The sequence below is a fragment of the Neophocaena asiaeorientalis genome, unplaced genomic scaffold (assembly GCF_003031525.2).
Source record: "Neophocaena asiaeorientalis asiaeorientalis breed wild unplaced genomic scaffold, Neophocaena_asiaeorientalis_V1.1 scaffold54, whole genome shotgun sequence".
NCBI lineage: Eukaryota > Metazoa > Chordata > Mammalia > Artiodactyla > Phocoenidae > Neophocaena > Neophocaena asiaeorientalis.
In genome coordinates, this window is record NW_020174938.1 from 1,762,556 (window position 1) to 1,780,561 (window position 18,006).

The 18,006-nt window shown below is 50.8% G+C and overlaps 2 protein-coding genes across 10 annotated transcripts in view; one reads left to right on the top strand and one right to left on the bottom strand.

Moving 5' to 3' along the window:
* Positions 1-434: 434 nt before the first annotated feature.
* On the bottom strand, positions 435-8,070 carry MPI (mannose phosphate isomerase). 8 transcript variants are annotated; one of them, XM_024761765.1, is made up of 8 exons: positions 8,026-8,070; positions 7,417-7,544; positions 5,909-6,109; positions 5,027-5,168; positions 4,499-4,681; positions 2,620-2,793; positions 1,494-1,702; positions 435-1,153 (listed from the first exon to the last, which is right to left on the bottom strand). In XM_024761765.1, the coding sequence occupies exons 1-8, from the start codon at positions 8,039-8,041 to the stop codon at positions 935-937; spliced, it is 1,272 nt and encodes a 423-aa protein (XP_024617533.1). In that variant the 5' UTR covers positions 8,042-8,070; the 3' UTR covers positions 435-934. The 8 variants fall into 8 exon arrangements, with proteins under 8 accessions (XP_024617533.1, XP_024617535.1, XP_024617536.1 ...); XM_024761767.1 differs by having other exon boundaries at positions 5,909-6,125; positions 8,026-8,063; XM_024761768.1 differs by having other exon boundaries at positions 7,950-8,045.
* Positions 8,071-12,779: 4,709 nt separating this feature from the next.
* The window catches only part of SCAMP2 (secretory carrier membrane protein 2), a 21,256-nt gene continuing 16,029 nt past the window's right edge, over positions 12,780-18,006 (top strand). For both annotated transcript variants that reach the window (XM_024761741.1, XM_024761742.1), the window contains exon 1: positions 12,780-12,942. In XM_024761741.1, the coding sequence (XP_024617509.1) occupies positions 12,886-12,942 (57 nt within the window). In that variant the 5' untranslated portion in view covers positions 12,780-12,885. The remainder of the gene's footprint in view (positions 12,943-18,006) is intronic.

Consider the following 18,006-nt stretch of genomic DNA (forward strand, 5'->3'; position numbering starts at 1 on the left):
GGGCCAGTCAGTACATTTGGCTTTGCAGGCCATACAGTTCAGTGCACCTACTCAACTTTGCCATTGTAGCCTGAATGGAGCTGGACAGTATGTAAATGAAAGGGCGCGGCCAGATCCAGCCTGCTGGCCTTAGCCTGATGATCCCTGCCCTAAAGCCAACTAAAGCACTGGAGAGAAGAACCTCTGCACTGACAATGCCTTTCTTTAGACCCATCTTCCACTGTGTGCAGGGCTGGAGGGCCCAAGGTTTGCCTGCAAGCTCTGCAGCTGAAGCTACAGCAGGCTATCTCTCCCACACCTTCCTTTAAAAGGCCTCTGGAGTCTAGCCTGCCTACCTCAGGAAGCTGTCTGAAACAGGAATAAAGCAAAAACCGGACAACATCCAGGGAGGGCTCTTTCAGCCCGCTTCAGGGACTGGAATGGCAAAGGCTGAGTACTCTTTAGCCCACAGGCCTCAACACAGGTGATCTTTAATTGCTTTGACACAGCAACATTAGTCCACAGGCCTACCCTTTTCCCTCCTTCTCTGCACTGAGGAAATGGGCAGTCCCGGGGCCAGAACCCTGTTCTTCCAAATTAATTACCTATCTTGCCGTGACTGATACTGAGCTAATCATAGATTTCACCACCCTGCCTAATGCTATAGGCTGGAACAGCTGCAGCTTCGTGCATCGAGGAGAGCCCGGCTCAGTGGTGGCAAGAATATAAGGGGAGTATCAGCCCTCAGTTCTCACGTGGGCCCCTCCTACCAGGAAGAAGACGGTTCAGCCTAGGCCTGCTCAGGAGTCACTGACTTCAAGCTCTTCTACCCCAGCTCTTTCAGGGTATACCCAAAGAGCCTGGAACAGGGAAGGGATTTGGGCTGGGCCTGAGGAGGTGAGGCTGGCCAGGATGTAGGGTGACTGGCAGAGAAGAGCCAGGAAGTCTGTGGCCTCTACAGCAGGCAGCAGGCACGGAACATCAGCAGGTCCTTAGGCAGTGTGAGCTTCAGTGAGACACTCTCATTGGCCCCAATGAAGAGCACCCCGCCACGCTTCAGGGAGATTGTGGCCTGGGCTGTGCGGGTGCTGGCTGTCACTGTCCCCTGCACCATCAGGAGGATACTTGCAGAGTCCAGCGCCAAGACCCTATATTCAGTGACGGAGCCAGGCACCTGGGCAGAAAGAAACAGCAAGATGGAGCAGGGTTTGAGCTGCTGTTAGCTCACAGGGGTCCCGAGACAACCCCAAGGACAGCGAGAGGGAGAGCTCTGCCACCTTCTCCCCACGGCTCGGGCTTTTGTCAGCACGGAGGCCCTTGTCTGGTCCCTGGTGCAGAGAGCCACAGACAGGCCCTGTGGCCATTCTCCCATCACGCGAGCTTGGCAGAAAGGAAACCCAGCCCCAGGTATACTCCACATTGTGGCCCTTGCCAGTGTTCTTCATGCCACACAAAAAACACCCACCACAAAAACAAAACAAAACAAAAAAACACCCACCACAGCCCTCACTCACTTCCATCTTCATAACGGTGAAGTCTGGCACAGGGGGATCATAGATAGAGAGGTAGGGGTCTTCCTGACTCCATGCTGGAGGAAAAAGCCTGTCCTGGCTGGGGCTGGGGATATAGCTGAGCATTTCACACAAAGTTGGCACATCGATGAACTTGGGTGTCAGGCCAGCACGCACCGTGTTGTCCGAACATGCCATGCACTCCACGCAGTCTGGGGACAGACAGTTGTCATGTGGTAAGCTAATGAAGGATGCCTTGGAATTTGGCTCTCCAGGGCAGGGCCTTCTAACTTGAGTGCCATGAGCTCTCTGTAGAATTAGATAAAAATATGTGAATTGCGTCTTCTGTGAGAATGGGCTAAGATAACAGATACCAAAACAGGTGACACGTCACCCACCATTGTCAAGGGGAGTCATGTTTATCCCCTGGAGGAGCCCTAACCCTCTGGAGACTTTATATTTTCCCCTTCTACCACAGAATCCTGTCCACGAGTAGATAAACGGCCAACAGTCAAAATGTGACACCGTTCTGTGGCAATGTGTTTTTTTGGGTTTTTTGTTTTTTTTGCGGTACGCGGGCCTCTCACTGTTGTGGCCTCTCCCGTTGCGGAGCACAGGCTCCGGACGCACAGGCTCAGCGGCCATGGCTCACGGGCTCAGCTGCTCCGCGGCATGTGGGATCTTCCCAGACCGGGGCACAAACCCGTGTCCCCTGCATCGGCAGGCGGACTCTCAACCACTGCGCCACCAGGGAAGCCCGGCAATGTATTTTTTAACATAAAATCTCTGCAAAGACAGGACAGACATGTGAAGGCAGGGAAGAGAACAATGGCCTTGATCCAATATAGCCTGGATTCAAACTGTGGTTCCCACACATATTGACAGGTCTTAACATGAGAGCATCATGACCTCACAGGGCTGGTGTGAGGATCCAAGCAGTTGTCCAACTCAAGCTGGCATTCATCATCCCTATTGGTCACTTCCCTGCTGACCCCAGGAACCCTGGGAGGTCAGAGCTGGATGGGACTTTAAAAGTGGTCTCCTCAACCACCCGCTCCTGTTTTGTCCAGATGGTGAAACAAGGCCTGAGGTGGATGGCAGTGGGGCTCACTGCTGAAATGCGGCTCACCTCCTTTCAGGTAGGCATGGGGCACGTTGGCCTCCAGAAACATGGCCTCCCCCGGCTTCAGGGTAAGCAGGTTCAGGAAGTAGATGGCAAAGCATCCGATATCACCTGGGTACTGCTGGTGCAGCTGCAGCAAGAGTTCCCCATAGATGTCCTCCATGTTGTTTCCAGCAGCCACTGAGGGTCACAGAGCACCCCAAGGCCACTTAGGAACCCTCAGTGGTGTTCACAGCCCCACCCTGGCCAAGGAGAGTCCTGGAGAAGACCCTACCCAAGGAATCCAGAAACTGGTGGGCATATTCTCCTCGTCACATCCCCCACCCTTTGGGGGCCAGCCTCCCTTGATATTCCAGCCTACACAGATGGCCGTTTTCCCCATTTTGACTATCTATATGCCCACCACTCTACTAGGCACTAAAAGGGCTAGAGTGTAGTCCTTTTAGACAGTGTTTCTCAACCTCAGCATTATTGACATTTGGGGACAGGTAATTCTTTGTTGTGGGGACTGTCCTGTGCACTGCAGAATGCTCAGTAGCATCCCTGGCCTCCACCCACGAGATACCACTGGCACCCCAAACCTGGGTTTGACAACCAAAAATGTCTCCAGACTGTCAGTGTCCCCTGGTTGATAACCTCTGCTCTAGAAGTTTAAAATCTAGTTAGGAGATAACCCAAGGGTTCCATGTGGGGTGACCAACTGTCCCAGTTAGCCCAGGCCTTTCCCTTAACACTGAAAATCACTCAGTCCCAGGCAAACTGACATGGTTGGTCACCCCAGACAGCATGAGGCAGGATGCAACCAAGGGCTAAAATGTGTCCTGGAGGCTGAGCAGGGGAGATGAGCTCAGCCTGAGCAAGAGTGGTGGCAGAAGGCTTCTTGGGGACTGGGGGGAGGAGGGGAGGGTGGTGAGCTGGGCTTCCTTGACTGTGGAGAGAAGGGGGAGGGTGTCTCTAAGTAAAAGCAGAGTGTGTCAGTGCCACAATGAAGAGACCAGTTGGTCTGGATTGGAGGGTTGTTTTGAGTCTTCATACAGACACATGCTGAATGCCTACTCTGTGCTAAGCACTGTGGGGACACACGAAGGTCAAGGAGACAGGTCCCTGGCCTAGAGAAAGCTCCAGTTTTAACAGGTGTGCATGTGATGATATCTACACACAGGTGTTAAGGGCTATACCTGACGTATGAACAGGGTGCTATGGGAGCTCTGAGCAGAAGTAATCAGCTCTACTGTGAGTGCAAGAAGCCCTAAAGGGAGAGGCATGCAAGCAGAGAAGACAGCAAAAAACAAAACAAAACGTAGGATATGCTTGGGTAAAATAAATAGTTCCCTGTGGGTCAAAGGTAGTAGGGGAAATGGGTAGAAACAGAACCAGAAGGGCTCTGGGCTTGCCTGGAAAAGGAGCTGGGGCCTCAGCACGTGTGCCATATAAGCTCCCAGCAGAAGAGTCCATTCTGCCTTGTTTTTCACTGCTTGTATTGACTCTCCAACCCAAAGGTGACACAACCATACCCATCACAGTCATTTCCTGAACTCTCCTTAGCGCAAGGCTGGGCACAGAGCAGGTATTTAAGGAAAGATCTACTGGTTGAGAGCTCTGGACTTCAGGCCTTTGGAGGAGAGAAAGGATCCCTTCATCTCCTTCCTGCTCTCTAGCCCCAAAATATAAAACACTCCATGGAGAGCAGCTAGAAGCAGCACTCAACCTAGGGCCTTGTTCCACAAAGACTGGGAAAGAAATGCTAAGTCACTAACAGGCCATCTAAGTCAGGCCCATTTTGGTGCTGTACTTGAACAAAGGGGTTGAGAACCCTATCCCCACAGCCTAGTGTCTGTGCCAGAGGCCCAGGACGGGGCATTGCACCCAGGCCTGAGACACCTACCTTGCTGGGAGATCCGCTTCACCAACAGGTTGAGCTGCTCCACCACTACCTTCTTCTCGCTCTTCATCAGGTGGGAGAAACAGCTCTGCAGAGCAGAGGCCACAGCCTGGGAGTCACGGCTCAGGCTCTGCTTCAGCTGTGTTGCTGCATTATCTCCAATTAGAAACTGGAACTCGGGCACCTCTGCAGGAAGGTCAGGCCGGGGCCCATATCAGGAATGGTAAAGTTGGAACGGGCAAAAGTGGGAAGCTGGAGGAGGCCTCCCCATCTCATCCCTAACCAAGGAGCCAGGCAATGCTATGCAAGCTTTGTAGTGAAAAGCGACTGCTCACCACCAACCCTCAGCAATCACACCTGAGCCTGGTCTCATGGGCCTGCCCTCGGAGTGTCAAGAATTCGTGAGGCCAACCAGCCCCTCAGTTCCTGTGACATTCAGCCTCTGTTCTCTGCCACTGTTCCAGCTCTGCCCTGGGCTGCCCATGCATCCTAGGCCAATATGCATGCTCTCAGCATTTTGCCCAACCTTACTTGTCAGAAAGGTCACAATCTCCTCAACTGGCCGGAAGCCACATAAGCCCTGGAAGGGGGTGAGGGCAATGGCCATCTCTGGCTTATGGTTGGCATCGGGGTAGTGCTGTGGAGCCTGGAGGTGCAGCTTCTCGGCCAGCTCCTGTGGGATGGTCAGGGAAGAGAATGGTTAAGGTGCAGCCCTCATCTAGGAAGACACCAGTCTCACCCAGACCTTGCTCTCGACACTCCCCGGTCAGCTTCCTACCTCTGGCACTGAGCCCAGTCAAGGCATAATTCAGAAACTCAGGGCTCAGCCAACCCAAGGCAGGCACATGGACCAACTGTGGGGGAGAGGTGAGGCAGGCTTTAAGAGGACTGCGAATCAGGAAATCCAAACACCAAGCCAAGCTCTGACACTAACAAGCTGTGTGACTTTGGGTAAATCCCTCTCTTCTCTGGGTCTTACTTTGCTCATCTAGAAATGAGGAGTTTGGACACACAAATGCTTAGGCTGTGACTCATGGGCTTGTGCAGAAAGACATGGGAGTGGAGCTGAGGCAATGACTAGGGTACTTGCCCTGCCTTGGAAGGTAAACTCTTTGAGAGAGCCAGGTGGAAAAATGGCAGATATGAATAGTCCTGGGTTAGCTGAGGGGAGCCCAGGAACAAGTGTGGAGAAGCTCTCCTGGCACAGGCTGGTCAGCTGTCCACTTAAACTTAGCTGCCACATGTGTCACCAGCAATTGGCTTGGCAGAGCTAAATTGGGGGTTGAAGGCTTGGATTTAATTTGGGGCTGGAGCCTGGCATGGGCAGGGTAAAAGCAGCAGTAAACATTGTGGGAGGGCCTTGACATAAGTTCTTCTCTACCCTGACCTCTGTGCCCTACCCTGATCCTGTACCTTGTTAGGGTGTGCCTGGATAGACAGGGCCGTTTCGACTGAGAGCACTTTGAAGAGAAAGGGCAGCTTGCCATTAAAGGTGTCCTTGACCTTCGAACCCAAGCAGTCCTGGTTCTCAGCAATCCACTGGCCTAGGGTCTTCTGCAAGATGCTGTTGTCAAGGATCTTGGCATCTCCCCGGGGGTGGGTCCCCATCCACAGCTGTAAAAACAGGAAACTTGGGAGGGAAAAAGGAAGAAGCTGGCACCACCCACTGGCCTGCCCCAATCCGCTACCCTGTGCTACCCACAGGGCAGCCAAGTTCTCAAATGGGACTCCCAAGGCCGGGTATAAATGCTCATACCATCACACACATACATGAGAGCAGTAGACCCAGAACACCAGAAGTCAGGAGACCCAAGCTCTAGTCCAGGCTCTGCCTCCAACCAGCTGTGGAGGCTTGGGCTAGTTATTTCCTGTCTCTGGGTATCAGTTTCTTCGTCTGTCCAGTGAGGAGAATGAAACTGCATTGTCAAGGTCACTGAAAAGCTCTGACTCTCAGGTGGCTCTGTGAGGGGTTAACATTCATTTATTCTAGTCTCAGAAGTAGAGGCTAAGCCTTCCTGTGCTTTGGCTTTTTCTCTACTAAATGGGAAGGAAAAATATATATTTTAGGTTATTAAAAATGTCAAACTTGGGCTTCCCTGGTGGCACAGTGGTTGAGAGTCCGCCTGCCGATGCAGGGGACACGGGTTCGTGCCCAGGTCCGGGAAGATCCCACATGCCGGGGAGCGGCTGGGCCCGTGAGCCATGGCTGCTGAGCCTGCGCGTCCAGAGCCTGTGCTCCACAACGGGAGAGGCCACAACAGTGAGAGGCCCGCGTACCACAAAAAAAAAAAAAAATGTCAAACTTAGTCAAAGTAAATTGTCAAGGAGGGCTGAATTAAAATTCAGTAAGTGCTGGGACTTCCCTGGTGGTGCAGTGGTTAAGAATCCGTCTCTAAAGCAGGAAATGTGGGTTCGATCCCTGGTCCGGGAAGATCCCACATGCCACGGAGCAACTAAGCCTGTGCGCCACAACTACTGAGCCTGCGCTCTAGAGCCCGCGAGCTACAACTACTGAAGCCCGCGTGCCTAGAGCCCGTGCTCCGCAACAAGAGAAGCCACCGAAATGAGAAGCCCGTGCACCACAACGAAGAGTAGCCCCCGCTCACTGCAACTAGAGAAAGCCCGCACAGCAACGAAGACCCAATGTAGCCATAAATAAATAAATAAAATAAAATAAAAGTCAGTAAGTGCTGACAGTTCTTGGGAAATTCCAGTCTATTATGACAAAAACCTCACTTCTTCTAGTGCTACCATGTGGGTTCATCAACCTGCACAGATCTCAAAAGCCAAGGAGGCCTCCTCTCTCTTTCCTGTCTTCCCTTCCCAGCTGATTCACATGACTTGCCTGGGGCCCCTTGAGTGGAGGAGTACCTTGGTCCCACCTGCTGGTAAAGTAGGCTAAAATACAGCCCGGGTCTCACCTCTGCATATGGTTTGTCCTCTGAGATCTGGGCCAGTGGGTCACTGCTAGCCAGCAGCCGAGCCACTTCACTGTTGGAACCCATCTTCCCCCAGGCATACTGCTGCACCACACAGGAAAGTGGGAATACTGGGGGTACAGACAGAGCGTCAGTTTCCACTCCACTCCTGAGGCCTGACCCTCCTGTCCCGGGGAAACTACACCCTAGCTGAGGGTTCTCTCTGGGGGATAGAGTCAAATAAGGGGTTTGTAGGTTGTTAGTTGAGACCCTTCTGCAGACCTCGATGTTCCCATCTCTAAGACTGGCAGTAAAGATCTGCTGACGTGAGGCAGATAGTTGCGTTACGGTGACGGGGAGAGGGTGGCAGGAATCTATTTCCACCGCACCGGGTCTCGAAGTAACCCACGCGCAGCCCTCTTCCCTCAAGACCCTCCTTCGAGGGCTGCAATTACGGCTCAATTCCCATCGCAGGTGCCCCCTCCTCTGCCCGGCGCCCATCCATCTTTCCACAGAGCCCCGCGGGTGGGTTCTACCTGGTATATCAAGTCGGGAAGGGTCCGAGGACGCGACCCACCCCCACGCTCGCTGGCACCCCAGCCAACAGCCCACCTCTCTGAGCGGCCATCTTCGCGGCACCAGCCCTGGCTTCTAGCACGTATACTTTTCCCGGCAGCACCCTCGGCCCCTCTGCCCCCAGACCTTCATGGGAAATGTAGTTTCTCGAGCGCCTTTTCGGAGACCCGTTCGCCCGTTGTGGCCACTCCCCGCACTCTGAATCCCTCTTCCACCCTTCAGCTCTCAGAACGAATACCCTCCAGTCCAGAGGCTTCCAGCCCGCAATCTTAGGTCTCAGTATTCATTTATTCATTCATTCACCAGGCACACATTTATTGAGAACCTGGTAAATGCCACGGACTGTTCTGAGGGCTGGAGATACATCCGAGAACGAGATGACGATTACCTTGCCTTTGTAGAGCTTACATTCTTGTGAAGGAAAAACAAAGGCCCTAAGGTGGGAACGTGGAAATGTGCCTGTCATTTTACGGAGTAAATAGCAAAGAGGCCAGAGTGGCTGGAGCAGAGTGAGCAGGAAGGGTGGAAGTGAGGTTGTTAGAGAGGAAAGGCAATGGGCAGAACTTTGTAGGCTATTGTCACGACTTCAGTTTTTCATTAACCGGTTTGAGCAAAGAATTGTTATGATCTAATCAGGAACTCTCTAATGTTTGATGATGATGGCAAATGTCACATGCAAGGCCCTTAATCTGAGTTTCAGTTTCTTCCTCTGTAAAATGGGGATAATAATGCTGGACTGACAGGCTTGTTGGAGGGTGAGATGGGATGATGTGGGACTCAGGAAGGCAGTCAGTGCTTGGTGCTCCTCTGATTCTTCCTGCCCTAAGTACTGCAGGACTCAGAACCCTAGCTTCTCCTCCAGGCTGAGCTGTTCACAAGTCACACAGAAGTCAAGGGAAGTCACCAGGAGTCCTGCATTGTGAAGGCTGGGCTTGGCCTTGGCTGTGGAGTAATCTTGCTACATCCTGGACAGAAAGGCTCTGACATACGGATTTCCTCAGTCAACAGCCCAGGAAGAGGGCAGCCAGCTGGAGGGGCCCAGGAGCATAGCAGCCAAAGCTCCAGGGAACCTGGAGTAAGGGCCTATAATCCTGACTCTGCCTCCTCTTTCCTCCCACACTGATTCCCATGGCCTCTACCACACATGTCCAGGGGAAAGAGGGGTACTGTTTTCTCTGCAATGTTCTGCCCAGCTATGGACATCGACCTCCCTAACGGTCCCCTGGCTCAGATAAATCAGCCTGCATTTCAAAGGAAGCTTCACGATACACTAAGGAATAAGAAAATGAACCATACAAACAGCACATCTCACATACCTCCTAACTTTGAATACCTCTCCTTCCTCTCATCCCCACTTCTCCAGCAATATGAACCTTCTGGGAGAAGAATGAGGGATCAGTCTAGGCATAGGGAGTTCTTAGAGCACCTCCCACTATCACCATCACTGAAGTCAAGTTAGAGTCCCTTCCTCACAGTACCTCTGCACAGGGAAGGAAGAACTTAGATTGTTGGGACAGAGCCCCCACCCCTTACCACCCTCCCTACACACAGAAAAATATATCTAGAAGGGAAACTAGGTTGTTTGGAGAACCTAGAACCTTTCACCCTTAACTCTTGCTTGTCTACGTCTAATAGAACTGATCACACTTTGTTATCTAGCGATGATCTGCTTTCCTCTCTCTCCTTCTAGACCATACGTCTAATTCAGCTTCACATTTCTGCCAGTGCCCAGCTGATGCTCAAGCAATAACAGCAGCTAACATTTATTTGTTATGTACTAACGATTATGCTAGCCCTTTTCAAGAATTCTCAGGACAACCCTATGAGATAGGTACTGTCATTAGCCCCATTTTCGAGATGAGAAAAATGGGTCTTGGAGAGTTAACAGGTCCAAGAGCATAGAGTTCCAATCTGCTATACCTCCTCCCTTGTTGAACAAGTTAATGACTGAATAAATGTATGATGTCTCTCTCAGAGGGAAGTAGACAGATCCCAGGAGTCTTCAGAGATAGATGGGTGGATAAGCTTCATGTTGGTGATATCAAATTCCATTCTTTCTTCAACAGTCCAGCAATGTATGAGGCTGGGCAGACAAGGAGGAGGCAGGACAGCCTCATGTTGTGTGGACTGCTCTCCTCTCAGGCTGCAGACAGCAAAGATCTCTGTGTGTTGCCTGTGGTACTGTGATAGAATAACTGGCTCCTGGTGAGAGTTCCTAAAACCTTTATAATTTCCTAAGCAGTAAGAGTACTAGGGGCATCTTTTGTTCTAATACTTGGTCTTTGACCCTGGTTCCTGACACGGAACTCCTAAATCCCTTGGAATTTCCTGGCTGATCAGAGCATCTTTTATCCTAATGAGACAACTGTTGGTGGCGGTGGCCTCCTGGATAGCATCAGGATGGGGGCTGGTCACCAGAAAGACTAAGCCACAATTAGAAGCTTGGAACTTTCAGCCACACCTCCCATCTTACAGGGAAGGGAGAGATCGAATTAACAGTTGATCACACCTACATGATGATGCCTCCATAAAAATACCTGAGGGCTTCCCTGGTGACGCAGTGGTTGAGAGTCCGCCTGCCGATGCAGGGGACATGGGTTCGTGCCCCGGTCTGGGAAGATTCCACATGCCGCGGAGCGGCTAAGCCCGTGAGCCATGGCCGCTGAGCCTGCGCGTCCGTCCGGACCCTGTGCTCCACAACAGTGAGAGGCCCGCGTACCGCAAAAAAAACCCCAAAAAACAAAAAAACCTGAACTACTGGTTTAGAGAGCTTCCCCGTTGAACACATCTCCTTACCAGAAGGGTGGCAAACCCCAGCTCTACAAGGACAGGAAGCTCCTGCGCTCAGAACCCAGACCTCACCCTATGTATCTCTTCAACTGGCCATTCATCTGAATTCTTTATCATCTCCTTTATTATATAATAAGCCAGTAAATGTGTTTCTCTGAGTTCTGGAAGCCATTCTAGCAAATTATTGAACCTAAGGAGGGGGTAGTGGGAACCCAGGTTTATAGAGGTACAGGTGATGACATGACACCCGGACTTGTAATTGGCCTCTGAAGTGGAGGCAATCTTGTGAGACTGAGTGCTTACTTAACTTGTGGGATCTGACCTTAACTCCAGGTAGATAGTGTCAGACTAAATTGAATGACACCCAGCTGGTATCAGAAAATTGATTAGTGTGGGGAAGAAAACTCCACATGTCTGGTCACAGAAATGTCCTGTGTGACTAGTAAAGGAGAAACATGAGAGGTTTTCCTTATACTGCCCAAAAAGGGGTAGCCATGGTGGGGGGGGTTTACGGGTAAGTAGTTTCTAAGGGGACACAAACACAGATCCCTACCATTCCCCCACTTCAGGACATTTCCTGAAAAAATCTTGAGCTGGACCCTAAGAAAAGTGGATGAGGGAAATGGTAAAATATTTACTAAATGCTTATCATCTACTTGGTACTATGTTAGTGCCAGAAATACAACAGTGAGCAAAACAGATGCTGCTTCTGCGCTTGTGGAGATTACAATCTGGTGGGAGGGACAGACATAAATAACCACCTTTACAAGCATGTAATTACAACCTGCCAATAGGTATTATGAGGGAAAAGCACGGGGTAATAGAAGAGCTTATGTTGTGGGGGAAGAGTGCTCTAATCTATGGTGGAGAGAGACCACTCCTGAGCAAGAGGGCTGTATGCCTAGATTTGAAAGATAAGCAGGGGTTAACTAGGGGTTGAGGAGGGCATGGGCTAGGAGCATACCAGGAAGAGGGAAAGGCCAGTACAAAGGCCCTGAGGCAGGGAGGAACAAGGGAAGTTTGAGGAACTGAAAAGCCACTAGCAGGGCTAGAATGCACAGCGGTGTGGGATGTGGTGGTGGGGTAGGCACAAGAAGGAATGGGAAGGATTGATAGGTGGGGCACAGATCTTGCAAGTCCTAGAGGCCAAACGAGGAATTTGGGCCTTCATGGAAAATAAGTGAAGGATTTTAAACAGAAAGTTCCGTAGTAATTTTGCCCCCTTTGAATGGATCTCTAGTTACAACATGAACAACAATAGACCAATTAGCAGCCCTGCACTTGTCCAGGGTAAGGGATGACAGTGGCTGGATTCAGAGGCCGCAGAAATATACAAAGATATGAATAAATAACATGGGTTTGCAGAGCGTGAATCAGCCATCTCCCCCATGCTTGATGGCTCTACTGCTGAACTCCCTCATTCACTTAATAAATGCTTGATGCCCAGGTTAATCCCAGCTCAGGCCCTAAACCTGTCTGGGCTCAGGGATCCTCATCCCTAAAACGATAAAACTTGACATCCGGGGGCAAGGCCTAAGAGAGGCAGGGCTCAGTGTGGTTCCGAAAAGAACCTCTCTGCTCGGCCCCTACCACCAGAACCGTTTCCTAGCTTGGCGAAGTCCTCTCGAGTCAGGAACTCCATCCCCCGCTCCCGTCGTTGGCTCGAACTTCTGTCCCCTGCCTAAACCAGTGCGCGCTTCCCAAACTTGCCCTCCAAGAAAGCAAAGGGGTTAAGTTTCCAACTCCACTTAGGGAGTTCCCAATACCATGTTGGAACCTATCTGACCGAGAGGCAGTTGGGAACGGCTCCAGCCCCTCCTCAGTCTCCCAAATCCCTCGGGGGCTCCCCAAACCCTGAAGCACAGGCACAGCAAAAAAGCCGATGGAAGCGAAACGCCCTCCCGCAGCTCCACAGTGGGCTGAGCAGGAGGGCGGAGCGGACTTCTGTGATGTCACATGACCACGCCCCTCTGAGAGGACGCTGCGCCTGCGCTAGAACGGCTGCCTCGCTCCCGGAAGTGGAGGGTCTACACGCAGAGCGCCGCTGGGTCTGGGTGCCCGGAGGCAGAAGCGCTCTCGGAGCTTCCCCGTCGGTCCCCGACCGCCATGTCGTCTTTCGACACCAACCCCTTCGCGGACCCAGTGGACGTAAACCCCTTCCAGGTAGAGCCCTAATCTTACAGCGCTGTCTAGTGCCGAAGGCCGCCGCCCGGGCCTCTTCGCCAGAGCTGGGAGACGTGGCGTAGGAGGGACGGGCCGTCTGCCCAATGGGAGAGCGGGCTTTGAGGGATGGCCTATCGTAGCGTCTGGGGGGCGGGACTAGCAGCAGGTGGACTAGCGGAGGGGGCGGGATGCTGTACTCTGGGAAGAGGTGGGACTGTCTAGGTCCCGGGACGTAGTCCCTCTAACTGGACACTGCTGGGGAAGGGGACTGGCGCAGACACGATCAGGGAGACCCCCAGCTTCAGGGAAAGAAGCGACTTCACCTGAGGGGGATGTGTGGCTACCACGTCCCGCAGTCTTGGAGAGACACCAGCCTTGAGTCACTTTAGGAGAGGGGGTGACAGCAACATAATGAGGAGGTGGAACCCTCTAGTGGGATGGAGAAATGTGAGAAAATCCCAAGAACACCACCCCCCGCAACATACACACCGCCAACTAGTCTATAAGGTATAGGAGAGCCCCTGAGATTTGTCAGGAAAGGAAGGCTGGTAACCCAAGCTGAAATACGGCCTTGATAACAATTTTACACCTTGGTCATGGATCTAGTTTGGACTGGGTTTTGGCTAGATGTGAGAGCCCAGGTTAGGGAGGGAGGAGAGGGTCTTGAAGTACAATGAATGTTGGTCTGATGGCCCTCTGTATGGTGGCAGGGTAGTTGAGATGCACTGACCTATGAGCTGGCCTCACCTTTTGAACAATCGACCGAGGAAGAAAGAGACTTCCTATTTAAAGCCAAAACTCTTCCGCCTTTGAGCTAAGAGCACAAGGCTATTCTTTTCCATGATGAAAGATTGGGACTCCTGTTAGCTCCACAGTTCCTATGCCTCTTGTTTCATGTCTGCTCAAAACCAGTTCTAGGGAAGCTTGCTTGTGCTGACTGGTGATTTATGAGGCCTGAGCTTTCTGCTTTGTCAGGATGTCACCAGGCACATGAACCCATCCTGCTTGTACTTTATTTTGGTCACTGGCAACTTTAAGTTTCCTGCAGGTGTAGGGGAAGTTCTTGGAGGGGTCCTTCCTGCAACTCACAGCATGAGCTTTCCCACCTTGAATCCCTTCAGGAGTTAGAACAAACAAAGGAGACTAGAATGAATGTCTGAGAGTAAAAACTTTAAGTCTCTTTCCTGGTCGCAAGGTGACTTAGCCACTGGGAGCCCTCAAGGCAAATTTTGATAGCTTTGTAACCTCAGGGAATTCCTAACATTCCTCATGTAGCTTAATGCTTCTTGACAGAACTATTTGGAGGACTTTATCTCTTATGTAATGCAGTCATCTCTATTTCAGTAAAGAAAGAACATTTGCATTTTTTTTCTTCTGCCAGTGTCTTCAGGTAACTGTTTTGCTTTAGTTATAAAACTGCTGTATGTTACTGGAGTTTGAGTTTTAGTAAGGATCTAGTAGCCTTTTGGTATGTGTGCTGTGTAATGATGTGCCTTTTTCTTTCTTCTTTTTTTTTTTTAATCCTGTCAGAATCAGAAATAAAATGTCTGCTGCCATCTGACAGAGGCAGTCAGCTGTCCAAAGATGCAGAGAGCTTGTCTTCAGTGCTAGCAGTGGGACAGATAGTTGGCCTAAATTTTTCTCTGTATAAATAGCAGCTTGAAAGTCTTAAACCGTATCTCAAACCCCAGAAATGATTGTGCAAACTGTGGTAGAAGTAACTTCTGCATTCAAGCAAGACAGTCTGTCCATCAGGCAGCCCCAGGATATGGCAGGACAGGAAGCAGCTGTGGTCCTTTAAAGAGCAACATCTGGAGGGGAAGCCTGTGTGGGAAGAAGAGAGCTGGCTGGCTGCGATTCTGCTCCTCCTGCCCTGGGCTGGGTTTTCCCTCTTGGCACACAGCTGTGTGGGGAGAAGGAGATTTGGGTGTGAGGCCCCAGATCTCCTTCTCCTGGAAAGCTGCCCTCCCTCTCCTTGTGATGGTAGTGTCTGCTTCCCTGACTGCCAGAGCTGGGACATTGGGAGGGTGTAGCCCTTGGGTGACTGGGTGTGAACCCAGCTTCATTTACCTAGGGTGTTGGCACAGAGCTCAGGAGAGAGCAGGTGGAGAGGAGATAGGCTCAGAAACTGTCACACCTAGCCGGCCTTCAGAGCAGAGCCTTTTTGTTTTCCTCCATGGTGGTTTATAAAAATGTACTTAGTGTTTGGAGTCCATGGTTGACTTTTAGAGCTGGGACATCCTCAGAAATCTCTTCTAACCCTTTAGTTTAGAGATGAGGAAACCAAGAACCCAGGGAGGATGGGACATACCAGAGTCACCAGCTAATTTGAAGCAGGAAGGGACTCAGATCCAGGTCTCATTCTCAGGACAGTGCTGTTTCAAAAGTTTTAAACTGCCTTGGTGTTACTTAGCCCAACAAATTAATATTAGGTAAGCTTTTTTGTTGTTGTTCAGTGGGTGGGGCTGGAATAATATGGATTGTATTGTGCTTTTTTAAGATGGTACTTTAATGCAGCATGTGTTCTGAGTAATACCAGTCCTGAAAGGTGCTCAGGGTTCTGTGGTCCAATACGTTTAGGAATCATTTTTCTTGAAACTTGACCAGGCTTTTTAGTTTGTTAAAGGCTCCAAGAAATCCTACAATAAAGATATTTGCTCAACTTTGTTTGACCCAGCCTTTCTCAGAGTTATTCAGCCACGGAATCCTTTTTCTGCTAACTCTTGTAATATCCCCTGAAGCTCCTGGTGCGCCTTTAAGCTGACTTCCTTATAAATGTTCTTTAGGTATACCCTACTCTCATCCCCACCCCAAACTGTGGGCATGGGTTTTTATGATCCCCTCCTTGTGTATAGTTACAGTGGGATTATTAGAACACTTCCTGCACAGTAACACTATGAGTGGAAAATTGTCACAAGAGTGCAGAAGAGGTTTTACCAAACTCCTAGGAGGAAGCAGGAAACTGCAAGCCAAGTGTGGCTGATTTCCCAACCTCCACTGGCACTCCCTAATCCCTCTGTGAATTATGGCACATCTGCTTTGTACCATCTGGGTATGCAGGTCCTTCTTTCCAGCATGTCTGTTGCCAAAATTTTCTCAGAAAGTCTTGGGTGATGAAGAGGTTGAGGGCTACAGGTAGGCATTGTACCCCCGTTTTCTTTTTCAGCAGTCCACTAACAAGCAGCTCACCCAGGCAAATGCCTGGGCTGCTTTCCTACTTGGTGTATCTGCCAGGTTACCCCAGGCAGTCGGCATTGATCTCAAGGAGGGGGAGTGGACTAGCTGGTGGTGCTGAACAGAGAAAGCCTTTCAGCGTTCATGAGTTGCCAAATCACACCATATCACTTTCACACGTTGCCTCCTTGCAGTTAAAAGATAATCTCAGTGGTGTGGCTGCTTCCAAGGATTTAAAACGTTTCTCTCCTGTGGGAGGAGAAAGTGGTGGCAGAAACGTGATTTGGGTGTGAACAGAGTTACATGAAGTTCCCTGCACAGACACTGAGGGCTTTGTCACTTCCCAGAGAGGGTGGGCTCCAGCTCGACTGTACCTTTGGGAATTCTCAAAACCACCAGTTGGACCTGGTAGAACTTTCCTGTGGAACAGGAGCATTGTCTCGAGAAATTTGAAAATGGCAAGGTTCATATAGTTTAACTGTCCCCAGACAGCTGCCCAGATGGGGGCGGGGGGTGAGGCAGGTGTCCCTGACTTTATGGTTGGCGCCTGGAGCCAGGCTGGGTGTTCGAAAGCACTTGGCCAGAGACACAGCTGAACTTTGACCCTATACTATTAAGTTTTCTTTGGAGCCACTTGGTGTAGGATGATCCTGGGTTCAGAGAAATGGTAATATTTAACCAGGACAAACAAGGGGTACCTGCTGCTTCTTCAAGAAAAGAGTGCCGTGCACATTAATTAGCAAGGTGTGACCCGTCCAGCAGTGCTCCTTTGAGATGCTGACATGTTTTTGCACATCACTGAGCCACTGCTGCTCCAAGATCCTGTGCAGGTGACCAAGATAAATGGGCACATGGCCTGTCAGAGCTTGTAATCTGGCAGGAGAGCTAAGAAATGCTCGCTGATCATGACAGCATGCCGTGGTGCGTAAAGGGCAGTCAAAACTTGCCAAAAGGATCTGTGAGGGATCTGAGGAGGAATGAGGCAGAGTCCCGTGGTAGGAAGGGCTTGAGCTGAGAGCAGAAAGCCTGGCATATGGCAAGAGAGGGTATCTCAGGTGAAGGAGCGCCAAGAACTTAAAGTCGCTTCCACACACTGTCACCCCCGCAGTCCCAGGCGCCTCCTCACTCTTGGATCCTGTGGTCTCTCGGGAGCCATGGGCCCACGATATGCCTGCTGCTTGTGATGCACAAGCTCATTTGGCCAGTCTCTCTTGAAATTCTCTCTGTCCTTGGCCTCTTTACACTGGTAACTCTCACCTCCTTCCGCCTGTTTTCTCTTCCTGTCTCATACCTTTAAGGGTGTCCTGGAGTTCTGTCCTTGACTTTGTTCTCACTGTATACCTTTCCAAGTAAGTCTTTCCACTTTTATGGCTTCAGAATAGCATCTGCATACCAGTGGTCCCAGATCTAGAACTCTAGCCCTCACCATTCTCCTGAGCTTCAAACCAGTACTTCCAGCTGTCACCTGGACATTTCTACCCATTCCACCCAGATGCATTTTTAAAAATTAATTAATTAATTTTATTTATTTTTCGGCTGTGTTAGGTCTTTGTTTTTGCGTGCTGGCTTTCTCTAGTTGCGGTGAGCAGGGACTACTCTTCATTGCAGTGTGTGGGCTTCTCGTTGCGGTGGCTTCTAGGTGCGCAGGCTTCAGTATTTGTGGCACGTGGGCTCAGTAGTTGTGACGCATGGGCTTAGTTGCTCCGCAGCATGTGGGATCTTCCCGGACCAGGGCTCAAACCCGTGTCCCCTGCATTGGCAGGTGGATTCTTAACCACTGTGCCACCAGGGAAGTCCCGAGATACATTTTATACATCTCTCCAGTGTGACTCAGTACCTTCTCAGATCCTCTCCCCACTCCCACACACCTGCTCCTGAAAATCCTGTTCC

What these genes read in the sequence shown, in the direction of transcription:
- MPI (XM_024761764.1), bottom strand. Translation starts at nt 7,914, where the DNA reads ATGGGCGCCGGGCAGAGGAGGGGGCACCTGCGATGGGAATTGAGCCGT. An exon ending in GATTGTGACCTTTCTGACAA is followed by an intron (nt 4,682 to 5,026) that starts GTAAGGTTGGGC and finishes ACCTTCCTGCAG; the next exon opens with AGGTGCCCGAGTTCCAGTTT. An exon ending in GAAGCGGATCTCCCAGCAAG is followed by an intron (nt 2,794 to 4,498) that starts GTAGGTGTCTCA and finishes TGTGACCCTCAG; the next exon opens with TGGCTGCTGGAAACAACATG.